At 40.8% G+C, this 16026-nt stretch overlaps 1 protein-coding gene and 1 non-coding gene across 3 annotated transcripts in view; one reads left to right on the top strand and one right to left on the bottom strand.

Moving 5' to 3' along the window:
• The window catches only part of LOC128256605 (matrix metalloproteinase-2), a 77122-nt gene that overhangs the window by 20642 nt on the left and 40454 nt on the right, over nucleotides 1-16026 (top strand). Inside the window, exon 1 of one of the 2 annotated variants that reach the window (XM_052987084.1) lies at nucleotides 6090-6674. The exons of the other annotated variant lie outside the window; for it this stretch is intronic. Coding sequence (XP_052843044.1) covers nucleotides 6655-6674 — 20 coding nt within the window. The 5' untranslated portion in view covers nucleotides 6090-6654. Of the gene's footprint in view, nucleotides 1-6089; nucleotides 6675-16026 lie in introns of those variants that run through there. 2 annotated transcript variants of the gene reach the window in all.
• On the bottom strand, nucleotides 3339-3410 carry Trnam-cau (transfer RNA methionine (anticodon CAU)). Its single transcript has one exon. It is a non-coding gene; the product is annotated as a tRNA-Met (tRNA).

Genomic DNA, 16026 nt, shown 5'->3' with positions numbered 1-16026 from the left:
AGAAAAGGACCGGATCCTTGGCCAAAGATGCAGCTCCACCTCGAGTTGCACTCATTGGTTGTGGGGCATTGTGTCCTTGGCCCGTTCGGTGTCTTTCTCCTGATGGGAAAGCTTTTAACCGACGGATGTAACCGGAAACTGTCCGGCAAACTCCAGATCAAGTTTGGATCAAAGCTTAAAGAGTTGCACATTTTAGGGGATTGTTCCCCTACAATTATTTTAAAGATTTTTCCGCTTAAAACTTTAGTTGCGTTGGTTAGCCATTAATTAAATGCGAAACCCAGTTATTAGCCAAAAAGCAAGCATTAAATGCCATTTTGCAACAGCTGTGGCAGGCAAAAGTCATCAGGAAAAATGTAGAAACGAGGGTAGAGTTTTGTAGCGAGAAGGGTTTGGACAAATCAATTTTGGATGACTGCGAAACCATAATCAAAATATGGTCAACGGACACTGGTCTCCAAAGATATCAACTTACTCATTGAATTTTCTACTATTGTACCCTCTTATCCTTATTCCTCCCTTTATTTATAACATATTTTTTACGATTTTTAATTTGCATAAAATAATTTGCTGATCAACGCCAGCGAGCGTTTTTCTCATCATAATTTATGCACAGGCGGAGTAAATCACACGCACCAGGCTGAAAGAGATGGCAGGAGTAAGAGCGAAAGAGAAGGGTATGCGAAGAGAGCGAGAGGGATACGTTTAATGCCGCAAACAGAACATGGCAATAGTTTTATGCTGCTTCAGCTTCAGCTTCTGTTGCTGTTGCTGTTTATTTTGCAGCAGTCATTTGCAGAGTTGCCTTTACTGCACTTTGTCCTTTCATCCTTCTCGTCCCGTTCCTCGTCCTCCGCCTCTGCTCTTTATCCCCTGAGCTCCTCCTCTGACATTCCTCAGTCCTCCATCCGTTCGTTGTGCATTTTTTCGGGGGGCGGCCAGGGCTAATGGGCGTCCATTGGCCATAGTTTTCTGACTTTTCGTACGCTGTCAAGTGCTCGGCACTCGAAATTATTATCTGCCATTAATCATGGCCATAATGTTTGCCAGCTATAAAACGGAGCAAGTGCAGCCAGAACAGCATTGCAACAGCGATCCGGACTGTACCCAGTAACTGCTGGCAGTAAGCAACTGGCAGAGGGCAGCTTCCAGGGACTTTCCTAATGGAATCTTATAAGTAGGAGCTGAGGTATTTTGGAACAAATCATTTTATCTAATGGAAAGGCTCTTTGCCAGGTGATTTTCAGAACTTAAAGATGGGGACTTGCAGGTAACAGAGATATTTCACATTTTTCAGAGTATTCATATTGCATTACCAAATAAAATATGTTTTTAAATTGTGAAAAAACAATACAGATTCATTAGAAAACCCTCTTAACTTTTACTTTAGCTTTCATTATTTTTCCTATGGAAACTAGAAACTAAAGGACCATTTGATAGATCCCAAAACCCTTCGATCTGCCCTCCAGCGGGTCAGTTATAATTTTGTGCATTGCTTTATTACTGTGACAATTATTTTAACTGCTGGAGATTTTTATTATGATATTTTTTCATAGAATTCCGTATCTGTGTTTTTTCGTAAGTCATTTGCCATTTGTCTGGGCGGTTTTTATGGGCCAAAAGGGTGTATAAAACAAAAAAAAACCCTGCGAGCCCAGAGAAACAACAGTGCGGCGTACAGTAGGGAGCAAAAAGCTCCTTGAGGTAAAGCTAGCTAGTATTGTAAACTAAGCTCGTGCATAAATAAAATCCTCAATTTGGGTTCATATTAAAATAGACATTTTGTGCTGAGCTCAGACGGAGCTCAAGGAAACTGTGTCAACATCTGTCTGTGTGCGGGCAGTGTCTGTGAAAGGATTGCACTTACACACACCCGACGCCCCGTGATATGCCAAATTTATGATGTGGCATATTTTCTTATGCTGGCGCTGGGCCTTTGAATTTTGCATGAACTTTGATAGCACATAGGATGGGGTTTCCTCCGGCACACACATTCACGTGCAGTATATCCTTTGTCTTAGCGATTACTCCTTGAGTCGGCAATCCGATACCGCACAAGGTGTAGCATTTCAAAATTTAATAACCAAGTGGGTTGCAGAAATTGCCACCGCACAAATGCCTATAAGTCCCTCGCTTCCTGTTCGAGCTGAGCTGCGGGCGAACCGAATTCGACCCATCGAGTCCGAAGGATTGGGCATCGGCATGGGCTTCTGAGGGACGGAACCCATTGAAAACCCATTTGCCAACCGCTCGCTGATACAGCCGCAACAGCAGTTGCTGGCGGAGTGAGGAAGACGGGGAGGGAGGAGCGGATGGACGAGCGGTCCGCTCTTTGTACGTGTCAATTCTGGGGGGCAAAGACTGGTATGTGCACTGCACACACAAAAACTATCTGAACAGTCGTCCATGTTTTACCTTTTTTTAAGTAGTTCTGAATAACATTGAAAAAAAAGTTTCCTAGTTATTAAATAGCGATAAAAACATTTAAACTTGAGTCCTAAAAGTAAATCAAAGTTTATTAAATCATCTAATATTCACATTTGACAACTCAAATATAGCATGATAATAATTTGAATACTCTAAAAATGAAAAAACCAAATAACAATTAAAAATATTTGTAGCTTACTATGCTTAAATATTTTATAATTCATAATCGAGTTATTTTCGAGTTTAATTCACTTTTTAAGGATTTTAAAATATATGTTTAGGCTCATATTCTTAAAGTTTTCCTAAGGACTTTGCTAAATTTTCCTAGTGTAATGGGGCAGGGACTATGTTTTTCCGCTGGCTACTAGTCAGTCAGGCTGGGCATTTGGTTTTTGTGCCACATCAGTCACTGCGCCACAGAAACATCAGGAGAAGCACAAACTCACATTCGCCATTGCAGAACGTCCTTTTTGGGCAACTTAACACTTGCAGGCTGCCGCTTAGCCACCCAGACACCCAAAGCCACCCAACGCCACCCACTTTGCACCCCAAACCGTTAGTGCATCAGTTTTGTGTGCTAATTTAGCGTCTAATTTTCCATGGACAGCAAATGAGCAGCTTCAACTGACGCTTTTCAGCTGCCTTTGTTGTTTTGTGTTGTGTCAAAACCATCAAAACGAGATGACGCTGCAATAGAAGCTACGAAAGCGATTGCATTTTGTCACTTTTGTGATTTGACACCGAAATATGGCTGGTAAAACTTCATTAAAAGTTGAGAGAATGTTGAGTGGGCTATCAGGTCGATGTTTTTATAACATTGCAAAAGAATATAACAGCTGGAACATTTTGAGCATTTTATGGACTTCATATAGAAAAAAAAAATTTTAAAATATAAAATTAAATTTTCATCATAGCAGAGCAAGGTTTCGATCCTCGGACCTCTGGGTTATGGGCCCAGCACGCTTCCACTGCGCCACTCTGCTCATGTGAAATCTCTTGGCAAAACGCCTAAATATAAGGGTGACAAACAGAATTGGCAAACAAAAATAAGATCCAATACCAAAAGGGATGATGAAACCGAATTAACATGTTATGAAAACTATAGGTAGCGTGGCAGAGTGATAAGCAGTGACATACTGGATCCAATGAAATACGATAAGGCTGAAGATAACTGATGACTAGATGGGCTCCTTTAATCAACCATTTTAATATAATCAAGATCTGAATATGTTTTAAAAGTAAATTAATTGCCCAACATAAGAAAATGAATAACTACATGAAAATTCCACAACACTATTTTATTTAAAATTAAGCCCAAAATGGGCATAAACTCGTCATGACAAATTGTATTGCCATTATTTCTTCTCAACAAGCAATTGGAACCATGACGCAAAGTCCAATAACGTTGACCGCGCATACAAACATACTATATATGATATATACATATGCCTGCTTATGATCCTGCTGTATTATTATACATATCTATGGAGCGTTGGCATCCGCGTAATTATGTTTGCTTCCGTGGCCGACGTCGCCAGGAGCAGCGGCCACCACAATGATGCGTATGGCCGGGTTGCGGGGGTTGGGGATCGGAGACAGAGCCAACAATGTGTGGCTTGAAATTTGACACTTTCACAGTTGGTCAGTTGATTTGCTCGCCTCCGAACCACGCCCCCACGCCCCAGTGCCCCCGCGTTCGCAGGAGGGCTGTCTGCATTTTGTTAGATTAATGTCCTGTTCAATCATCAATGGTTCAGCGTACAGCGCCGTCTTTGTTTGTATAGCACTTGTTTATCGCTGTCCTGGATGAGCGGAGACGGGCAGGGCAGGAATAAATATACACTATTAAACATAAATCGCCCAAAATGTTTTTTTATTTTAATTAAAATTAGTTTTGTTATTATTTTAATAATATTTTAAAATTATTAATAGTTTCAGTATCAAATTATTAATTATATTTTCATACAAAAGGCAATATGATTTACAATTTTTCTCAGTGCAGAACTGGACAACGATAACGGTCATTGTTAATGTGACTGTGTGCGTGAGCATTGGCTGTTTGTGTTGGGTTTCATAAGCTCAATTTTCCTAGCATAGTTTTGGAAGTGGAAAAAAGTTTTTGGTATATGTTTACACGATAATAAGTTATATTAATAAAAAAACGGGGCCTAAAATAGTTTATGTAGAGTACTACAATTTAGTATTTAACATAGTTGAAAACGTTTTTCCCAGAAATCCAAACATTTATGAGACAATACATAGCCATTTGTTATGTATTTGTGATATTTATATTATTATAATTATTTATTTTGTTTGTTTTTGCAAGGAGTGAAAAATGTGAAAAGTAAATCCTACACACACCCCAAAAAATAAAATATAAAACTAAAAAATTATTTTTTTTTTTTATGGTTGGGTGGCGGTGTGTGATGACGTCACTTTCCACCCACTCCGTAAGACATTCCCCTGAACTATGCACTACGCATAAGCCCAGGGACCTTTTGATTAAAGGTCTCTTGTCCACACAATTTTACGCCTTTGATGTGGGCGCGATATAATGCTGTTGATACAGTCAAATGGAGGGAAGGACGGAAAAGCGTAGGGAAGCGGGGCTGTGTGCAATCGCAACTGGGTTATACTCGCTGTAACTACATAATAATTCTAATGAAAAATGTCAGGAGGCAAATTTGATTACTTGCTTTGATTGTCAATTAAAGGCCAACAACAATTTGCCGTGCGGTGAAATCTCGTTACGTTTATATGGCCGCCAAGTCGCCCGGCAGACAAACTATATACTTTGTGTACACATATATTTATGGCACTATGTGTCAGACTTGATGATGAGCGAATCCTAATTAATTTAGCAATACATAAGTATGTATGTTTGGGAGCGCCTTGCATTAAGTGACACAGCAACGAGTCACAATTCGCCTGCTCATTAGCCGCATTAATTGATAAATTGATATTGGCTTTGAGGCGAAAGTGGGTTGTGGCTGGTGGATGGTGGGTTTTGGGTTTTGGGGTATATGAACTGCCGAACTCCTGGTTACGCTGCACTGGCCTTCTGGCCGCAAAGTTTCCACTCCAAGCTTAAGTTTTTGGGTGAATCGGAAAGAACAACATCAATTCCGGGCATCCTTTTTCGGTTCGTCTGTTTGTCTGGCTGTCAAATTGAACTTTGATTTGATTCGATATAGCAACTGGCTGGTGTCCAAACTTTTATTCAAACTGACAAGTTTCCTGGCCGGACCAACAACAATCAGTTAATGCAGACGGTACGCTTACTACTTTTATTTTTTGGCTATTTACTGAGCGCCCTAGTTGATTAATAGATGGAGTTTTAGTGTCACAACTGTCTTGATTAATGTTTGGTCCAGCGGAATTTGTTTGTTTGTTGGGGCCGGAAACAAGAGTGAGGGTGGCCAATTGTTAATTGTGGTTAAGCGCTTTTAATTTTCACATGTGAGCTCGGTAGTCGAAGAAACACGAACGGAGCCGAATGGAAATGAAACGAAGTCGGCCAGCCGAACTCGTTCGAAAAACCGAGCAGCAATTAAGGATGCGCCTGCGCATCAATCTCTTATACTCCCGTAAAAGCTCTGCGAAAAAAGCTCCGGGATCGAGCTGAGCTTGGTGACACTTTTCGTTGAAATACGGCGGCACACTTGGCACAGAGCTCAGTTGCCGCCAAGTGGTCAGTGTGAGTGGTGCTCCCAGGGAAGAAAATTGCATCAGGAAAATGGAGAGGGAGAAGCCGGAGCAGGAGCCCCAACCAAGATCAGCTGGTTATAGGGAAAGGAAGTAAGCCACTCTAGACATGAATCATGAATCAGCGGCGCATTCAACGTCAACACGTAATCCCCGCAAGGACTCGTCGTCGTCACCACCGCCATCATCGTCGAAGTGGAGGCGGCATCATAATAATGCCCCCGATTAAAGAACAAAAAGCCAGGCTGAAGTGCTGCAAGTCATTTGTGTGCTCATTGTGCAAACAGATCCCGGCTCCTTGTTCCTGGTTCCTGCGCCGGAAACGCTTTAAGAGCCCCGTCAGCCGAGGGCTTAGTGCAGGCACTGGCACAGGCACAGGCACAGGCACATAATGTCTGCTAATATTTGAAGAGTGCGTCGCATTAATTGACATGAAAGAAAGTCACGAAAAAGAAAAGGACGACCAAGTGGTGCAGCGGCAGTGGCAGAAAAGGATGTGCTCCTCCTAATGAGTGCACGACAATGTGGAGCCTTCTTGACGGGTAAGTGCCTCTGGCTAAGACGGCTTTGGCCCCCAACCATGCCCACCTCCTCCGAGTGCTGTGATTTTGTCCAGTGATTTATGTGCCAATACATGCAGGCGGCCGGGTCATATATTCTGTTTGAAATTAGCCTCGATACCTTCGATATCCGATTCCCACCGAATCCTCCTGAACTCCATGTTAATTAAGTGCCCAACGAATCTCTTCATAAATTACACAATTTTCACCCGCTTTTCCGGCTAGGGCCATTAGCCTTATTGGCATATGCCAGCAATCAATTTGAAATTATACACCACAATTTCTCATCGCCATCGGTCTTGTTTCTGTTGTTGTTGTTTTTGCCGCTGTCAGCCTGCCAATTAGGGACTATACATATATATGGCACTAAAATGCAAATAGGTTTGCCGATTTTTTTCTCGCCACTTTGTCTGTCTGCAATCAGCCATCAATTGTCAAACATTTTCTAGTTGATTACTGGCTTTATTTTGGTGTCCCGTTTCTAACGATTTTCATTCTTTGTTTGCTGTTTTTAATTTGGCACAATTGAGCTTTTCGCTGATATTATATTAATTGAATGTTTGGTGCAATAAATTCTATTTATTCGACCGCGGTTTTTTCATAGAGTAATTATATCATACGGCTGATTTGCATTCATAATATTTTATTTATATTTAATACAAATTTATGCTTATTGTCAAAGCGATTGCTAAAAGGTAAGAAAATCAAATTACAATGCGATTTCTTTGAAATTAAAATAAATTAATGGGAACTATTATACTAAACACAATTATTAAAAGCTTTAATACCAGGTTCAATATTCCATATACATTTTAGTAATTGTTTTACATCAATTCAAATTCACTAAAAAGTACAATATCCTTGCAATATGGATAATTAGCCCACTAACAGCTTCCTTTGAAACTTTCCTTTTAACTCTCCCGCTCCTAAACCTACGGCTTTGTTTATAACAACTCGCCACAAACAAAACCAAAAGATTTTAAGCCAAAAAGTCAACCCTCCTCTGCCTTTTTGACTGTTTGCCCGAGACTTAGCATCTTTTGTAGATTTGCGTGAAAGACAAAGACTGGCTAAATTTCAATTAAACAAAAAGGAAGTGAAAATCGTTTGTCGCTGGCGCAAAATGTACCATATTATATATAAATGGAATTAGTTTTAATTAAGTCCCTGGCTGGGTTAGGGGCAGCCACAAAGAAAATCCCCTTCCTCACCAGAAAAATGCTAACAGACTCAAATTACCAACTCACAGCCCAAAAAGCAACCTTACCAAAAATAAAAAAGAAAAAAAATAAGACTCGACTAAATTAAGCAACAGCAACAAAATGAAACCAAAATGTAGCCGCTGAAGGAAGTGATTAAAATTTTACCTAGCCCCAAAGCCCGAAACTCGGACCCCAGACCCAAAAATAAAAACCAAGGAATCTCGCTGGCCTTTTGCTTCCTTTTACCTTTTTCTGCTATATATATATATATTTTTTTTTTGTAATAAGTATTAATTAATGCAAAAATGAAGACGAAACGTAAGTAGGGCTTCTGCTTTTGCTTCTGCTTCTGCTGATTTTGCTGCCGCTTCTTGTTTTACAAAAGAGCAGCCGCTTTGCAGTTGTTTCCCCTTCTTTTAGTTGTTTTATATTTTTTGTTGAAATTTGAGAGCCGCCGTCCAAGCAAAGTGACGCAAATTAAGAGAGCCCCATGGTCAGGAGCAAGTCAAGCAGAAGCAACTTAATGAAAACGAAATTGACACCTATCTACCTGGGATGGGATGGGATGTCTGCCCTCTCTTCCTGACCGCAACGTAAAGTTATCCTCACGTCTGGAGTTACTGTGTACGTATTTGTGATATGAAAAGGGCGGTTTTCTCCTTTTTTTTGCCGGGGAAAAGGACATGTCAATAGTTGCCCGCTTCGCACTTCCGTCGACATTCTGCTGCCCATCATCGGGCCACGCCACACACACACACACCCCTGTGTCCTGTGCTGTCCTGTCCGCTCATAAATCTTCCGCTCGCATATTTCTGGGTGTGTGTGCTTTTATCTGGCTTTCACGCTTCCGGGCGCTTCTCCAGTACCCACGATTCCGAATCCTCAATCCCGGAACCCGGATCCAATACGAAAACCGAAAAACCGAACTGTGTCTCCAGTTATTTGAGTTTCGTTGTTTAGCTCATAAATCTGCTTATCTGGGGAGTTGGATCCACACCCATGCCATAGCCCCTGGAAAAGGGCTAAAAGTTCTTTCAGATTCAGATTCTGTTTCAGTTTTTGTTTTTGTTTTTCCCAGCTTTCCCCAGCAGCTGCGTGGCATTAAAGGCTAAGGGCTTTGCAACTTGACCCTGTTGCAGTCATGCATAAATTTCTTAGATTCCTAACCATTGACAAGCCAAATACACACACACCGACACACACAACCACTCCAAGATATATAAATTAAAATATGTTTCCAGTATTCGGCAGCAACCATATTGGGCCCAAAAGTTATAAATATTTCGGGGGGAATTAATTAAGCCCTACAAATGGAAAGACCACGACCGAAATATGCACAAAATGAAATTAGAGCCGAAAAAAGATAAAAACGTAATGAAATGAAATGCGGCCTAAATGTTTTCAGACATTTTGGGATTGTCGCAGGCGGGCGAAAAACAATGAAGGGGCAATAAATTGGCAGGGAGCGTGAGGGGGGAGTGGAGTGAGTGGCCTGGCCGAAGGAAATTGAAATATGTTCGGCCTACAAATGGGTTGGAAGGATGCTGTGTGAACTGGAGTGTAAAGTACACAGGGTCCTAATGAAAGATTATGGGCCGGGGCTGTAGTGCTGTAAAGATTATGGCTGCAGGTTCGAGATGATCCATTGTTATCGACAGAGAACAAGTTTGGGGAAAACACAAATTGCCAAAGTGATTTATAGTAAGGGTAAAGGAAGTAAAAGAAGACTCTAGGAAAAGGACAGCCCAAGTAATGTGGCGTTAATTGTGAAAGAAGATGGAAACAAAATTTAATCCAATAATTATCTTAAGACCTATAAAAATATTGTTTTAAAAGCTTTCGTTAATTGAGTTTAACATTGGCTATTTTTCCAATTAATAACTAAGCTTCTAGGTTTTCTATCAACACGCTGAGCTTACAAAAATCCATAACAAAATGACAGAACATGTTATTTAATTTGTTTAGCACTTAAACCTTTAATCCTTGGTTTCTGTGTGATTTAATTTAAATTTTGATGTGCGGTCAAAAATTTCTGGCTGGTCAGATGCGACAATTCCTTTTGGTTATTTCTATTTTTATGTTGTGCACGTATATTTTTTGCTTGGCTGAGCAGCAGGATGCGGACAGGATGCGGACAGGGCGCACTGCAGGACACTTTCGGCTTTTGGCTGCAGTCTGCATACGTCATCGAACTGTTGACCGAGTTGGCGGCGGGCCAACATGTTGCCTGTTGCCTGTCAGCACAATTTCCAGATAGGCACGGACTCTGTTCTCTGGGCTCTGCGCTCTGGACTCCAGATGCAGGACCAGGAAAGAATCAGGACCCAAGAGTTGGGACAGGACACGCAGCAAGGACACAACGTTTTATGCATGGCAGGCACTAAGGCGCAAAGTGTTGATAGAGCACACCCCTACCCGTTCCCACACCCGTTCCCATACCCAAACTCTGATACAAACAAATGCAGATTTCTGCTGAGGCTGCAGGGGGCTCCAGTGGCAGGACTCGAAGATCCTGCAGCTGGCCCCGTCATAAAAAGCATAGCTGAGCCAACCCAGAGCCAACTGCAGTGGCTACAGTGGGTGCACAGCGAAAAGTGGCACACAAAAGTCAAGAAAATAGTTTACCATCACACTTACAAAAAAAATTGTCATAGAAACTGAACTATTGTTAATATTTGAAACTATTGGGTATGAAAAATTTGTCAATAAGACTTATTAGTCATAGACTTTTTGGTCTAGAAATGAAATTAAAAAGTATAGGGGTTATATTTACTTTAATATATACTTTAATACTGTCTGTAGTTTATTTTCATGGCACACTTATAAAACCTAAACTAATTTTTTTATTTTGGGTGTATAAATTATAATTAAATATAATATTTGCTGTGCCAATGTAAGTCTTCAATTAGGTCAATTAGCATACAGAAAAAGAAAAGGAAAGGGTATAAATGACAGCTCATTAAGAAAGCAAAAATTGTCAAAATCTACTTATAATGATATGTTCCGTTTTTTGAGTGCACTGTCACCTCAAATATATATCGCACATGCCCTTGGTGTTGCAAGACATTTTTCTGAATGTAAACGGTCACTGGGTAACCGCAAAAAAAGAGTGGGGGCCAGCTGGCTATTTCTACCTGACCACCTGATTCCACCTGGACTCCTCGGCTGCTGCTGCTGCTGCTGCTGCTGCTGTACTGCCACTGATGATGCTGGCTCGCTGGCATCCATCAAACGCCGCCATATTGAATCAACGCAAAATAATTGCTTTTTAAATGGGTTTTTATTCCGGCACCGGGTGAGAGAACAGTGGCTGGATACAGGACATGGAGGCAGGCCCATAAATTCAAGGCATCGCCACCTTACAGCACCACACAACTGCCCCTGGGGTGAAGTTTTTTCTCGGGTCGCTGTTCTCCTTGAATTCCCGCCGATTTGTGAGCTTTAATTTTCAGATTTATGCCCATGGCAGCAAGGACACTTTTAATGAGATTTCGCTTGGATAGTCCGATGAGAGCAGGGATGAGGAGGAGTAGGAGTAAAAGTAAGAGGAAGTGGAAGTGGAGTCCAAGGCGTTGACAGACACAGATTATGAGAGATATGCCAAAAAGTCAGTGCGGTTAAGCAGCTGCTTCTAGTGGAATGGAATGGAAATGGATGATGACTTCGGGCCAAGAAGGGGATTCGGGCCATGTAAGCCAACTTAAGTTTCCATCGGATGATGAAAGTATACGCAATTTGCTCCACCCTCGTTCCTCCATCCAAAAGTTTCCCTTGTTTTCAGTAAATTTGCGTTAAGCAAAGTGGTGAGAATTTTCTACCCATCGCTATCTTTTTCTCGCCGGGGCAATGCAACATAATTACCTCATTTATCAACTGAATTGTTTCTTGGTTAAGTTGAATAAATTATGTGAAGAGAATTTATACATGAACAAAATTTCATCTTTTTTGATTCACAGTTGTTTTAGGGTTATTTTAGTTTAAAAAGAAAATTTAATTTGATTGTGGAATTATATTTCAAGAAATTGTAATTTTGCCAAGAGTTATATTTCAAGAAATTGTAATTTATAATAAAATACAATTTATTTTTTAAATGTTAAAATCCAAAAAAATTTTCCAATAGTTGAAAGTAAAGATAAAAGGCAGTCCCGAAAACAAATTAAAACCTTTGGCGAGCCATGACGGCAATCAAATACAATTTACATCACGAGCAAGGGAAAATCAAGAGCGACAGGGAGAGGTATATGGTAAGAGCGAGAGGGGAGGGTTGTTTATGCACTAGCTTAATTGAGTTCAACTGAAAGTGTCAAGTCATGGGGCCGAACTTCAATGCGAGATTCATACGCAAATCGGGGGCTAGCCTATGGTATTTTATGGTCAGCCAAAGAGAGCTCAGATCACTACCCGATAATTGCACACATCTGCAGAATAAAAGATAATGTCTGGCTATTATAGTTGGGGCGGAGTTGGCAAAAACGCATCGTTTTAGCATTTCCGTTTTGGCACCGGAAACGGAAGTGTAACTGCCGCAAAGGCGCATGTATACCATACACACAGCACAGCACTCTTTGTCCTTCGCTCCTTGCAATCGTGCTTTTAAGCCAAGGCGTAGCCGGTTGCATTTATAATTAACATAATGATGGCATTTTGCTAAACACCGTTTTCCGCATGTAACACACACGGCCAAAGAGATAGGTTGAGTGGCAAAAGGAGGAGAGGCACTCAACAACGGCTGCATAGTTGACATGAAATGCCAACTTAATGTCAGAAAGTTAACATGCCACTTGAAATTAACAAGCCGCGCCGAGTCCTTTTCCCCCCTTCGCCCGCTACTCCTTCACCACCAAACCTCACCTCATCAACGGAATCCTTTCTGCATTGTTTTGCGCATATATATATAAGTATATATAGTATATATACTCGCAAACACTCGTCCTCATATGTGTCCCGCTGAAGTGCCTGGCCCGACTTGACACAGGCGACTGGCGTGTCAGGTGAGGCGCATTAAAAATGTAGAATTTCATCTTTTAGTCAGCAATTGTAGCGTTTTTTGTCGAGTGTTTTCGGCCCTGTCTAAGTTCCACGTCCTCGAGTGCGGCCGGCCTGGCTTTTGTTTCGCAAACTGTCGCGCAATTTAAAGGTAGTATCCTTTTAGCCAGCAGCCTCAATAATTAATTTATTCGCCCACACAGTACGCACATGGGCTGCGTTTTTTTTTTTGCATAGCTAATGAAGCCGATGACTAACCCGACTAAGCAAATGTTGTGCAACAAAGGATATTTTACACAATGAACTTGGCTGAATGCCCAGGAAAATCGGGCGGTTCATTTGCCAACCCCAAAATTGATTGGCTGCGAAAAATGTAAACCTATCCTCCACCAACCAATAACACAGTTTATGGAACTTAGAGATATGGTTTTTGTTTAGCGATTATGGTATTTGCGTGGTATTTGCTATATAAACGTCAAACGTGTGACCATTATAGGTGTTTGTTTCTGCGGCTGAAAAAATACACAACATACCTGGCATGCTCGCAGAATGTCAAATATGTATTAATTAAAATGGGCCAGAATAAAATTCCTTCATTGAACGCATAGGCTTCATTTTTTGCAGAAAGAGAAACCAGAACTCACTTTAAAATACATTTAATTTAATATTCAAAGAACGGGGGTATAAACAGCAACAATGGCTCGGGGGAAGATATTTTAGGGTCCAAATTGGTCGTTAGCACATTGCCAGGGGGGAGGGGGATGGAAAGGTGGTGGGCGTTGGTGGAAAAGGTCGCTGCAAATTACACGTGACATGTTAAATGGTCGGGGGTGGGAAGGGATGGGGAAGGAAGATGTTTCTGGGTTGACAGCGGCACACAAACCTCCCGGTTGCCGTGCCAAAATGATCATAAAATTAGCGCACAGAAGTAAAACATATGAGACGCGATTTGAATTTGACGCCATTACCTTCATTTGGGCACAGCCACAAGCACTTTGAGAAAAAAGTCAATCCATATACGATTTATATATTTGAATTTTATCTAATATTCATATTGTTTCTATTTAAAGAAAAAATCCATAAAACATGGGTTTTTAACCATTTCATAAGACTATTATATTCTTAATTAATAAAATATTAATATTATAATACTAGCTTTTTTAATAAGATGTTTTGATTAAAGAAGTTATTGTAATAATTTTGTATTGACATGATACTATAATTTAAACCTTTAAGTTTACTTTGTAATCCATAAAATATTTGCTTACTTTTAAATATTACAAGTTTCGTTTCAAATTTCAAGAGTTACATATCTGGGGCTGTAATCACAAGATAGATTTTTTAAAATTGTTAAGTATAGCTGACGGTAAGAGTCCTATTTTTAAAAGCCAACAATTTTCCACTGTGCACCATCAGTGGCTAAAGAATCTAGTCGGTGGAGAGGGGGCGGGGGGAGTCACGCATAATGACGCACCAGGCGCCAAAGTCATTTGCATATGCCAACCTAACCAAAAAACGGCGAATGAGCGCGCACATCGTACTCCGGGCTAAAAACCCAAGGATACGAGGGTGGTGTATATATTTTTATTGGCAGCTGCCTACAGCCGGAGACTGTGTCTGCCTGTCTGGCATACTAAGTGAGCTCTTACCACCCTCCGCCCCTTTCGCAAACGCAAAAAAGTGGGGGGGAGGGGGCGAAACCCCCTTCCCCGATAATAATCGTACATTATAATGTGTTTGCCCACTGATAGCGTTAATTATGCAGGGGCCGCTGCGCTAATTATGATTTGTAAGCTTTGAAAATGCTGCCTACTTGCAGGCGCCGCGCCGCGTTTTTAATGAACCTATATCGTACGTGTTCGCCGGCCAATCAATGGGCCATTGTTGGACTCGAAATTCGAACTGAAAATGTGCGCAATCTACAATCGTCAGAGGGGAAGAAGGAAGAAGGATGGCTAAAATGCCACTTGAGGCGGACAAAAGGATGCAGCAGCAGCAAAAGCAGAATGTATCTGGCGGATACGGCAGTGCCGCAATTATGTTACAAAACGTTGCAATTAAGCAAACTGTAACAAAGGCATGACCGAGCGTTGTAACTAAATATGTGGAGAAATGGGGAGTAGGACCAAAATCGGGGAAACAAAAAACTTCCGCTGTCAACGCTGTTTCAGTACCTTCCCTCCCATATCTCCTGTACTTTCAACTCAAGTGCACTCTAAGCTCGACAACTTGAGGAGGAATTCGTACTGCATTGTGTGTGTGAGAACGTGTTCAATTGATATTCTGAACGCGCAAGGAAAAAGTTATAAATAGCAAAAAGGAAGCAGCAGCAGCAACTTGAGTCAAAACTGCAATATTGCTTTTCTTCTTGCGCTCCCCCCAAAAAAGCCAGACTAGTCTAAAAACACAAACGAGATATGGTAAGAGTGTGCGCCAGGGTCACTTGAGGCCACCTCTGGACTTAAAAAGCTGCTCAAAGCGGAGCTACTTTGCCGCAAGTCCTGGCCGGGCTAAGAAAGCCAAACAAGTGGCTGCTCCATATTGATTGCTTAGCCAACACTCCAGGCTGCACTCCAGTTGATACTGCCCAACTCCCGCCCACTTTTGGCACTTTCGTTTGGAAACCTAACTCTTACTTACTTTACGCCAAATGAGCCCCAAAAAACGGTGCACTCGGGGAAAAAGCTTTGAATGCATTTTGGATTAGTTTGTTAAACCAATTTAAAGATTGACAATTGGCTGTATTAATCAAAAATATTAAAAACAAATTGTGAAAAAAGGTTTAATATATTGAGAATTAAAGTATTATCTTAGTACCTATATCATGACTTATTCGACTATTAAAAAATTTTTGAAATTAATCAAAAATATTAAAAACAAATACTAAAAAATTTTGAAATTCATCAAAAATATTAAAAACAAATACTAAAAATAGGCTTACTATATTGAGTATAAAAGTATTTTCTTAGTGCCTATATCATGACTTATTCTAATAAATTTTTGGGATGTTTAAAATCACTTGAAAGGTCTTCAAGAAAGGCAACAATATTTTTTGAATAAGATAGTAAAACAGCTATGCCGAATATATATATAGATTTTACGACTTTTTAGCCAAATATGTTTGTGTACTTTTATGGCAACATATG

Source organism: Drosophila gunungcola (genome assembly GCF_025200985.1).
Source record: "Drosophila gunungcola strain Sukarami chromosome 2R unlocalized genomic scaffold, Dgunungcola_SK_2 000020F, whole genome shotgun sequence".
Classification (NCBI taxonomy): Eukaryota; Metazoa; Arthropoda; class Insecta; order Diptera; family Drosophilidae; genus Drosophila; species Drosophila gunungcola.
Note: the sequence above shows the minus strand (reverse complement) of the source record. Positions and strands in the feature narration are given on the sequence as shown.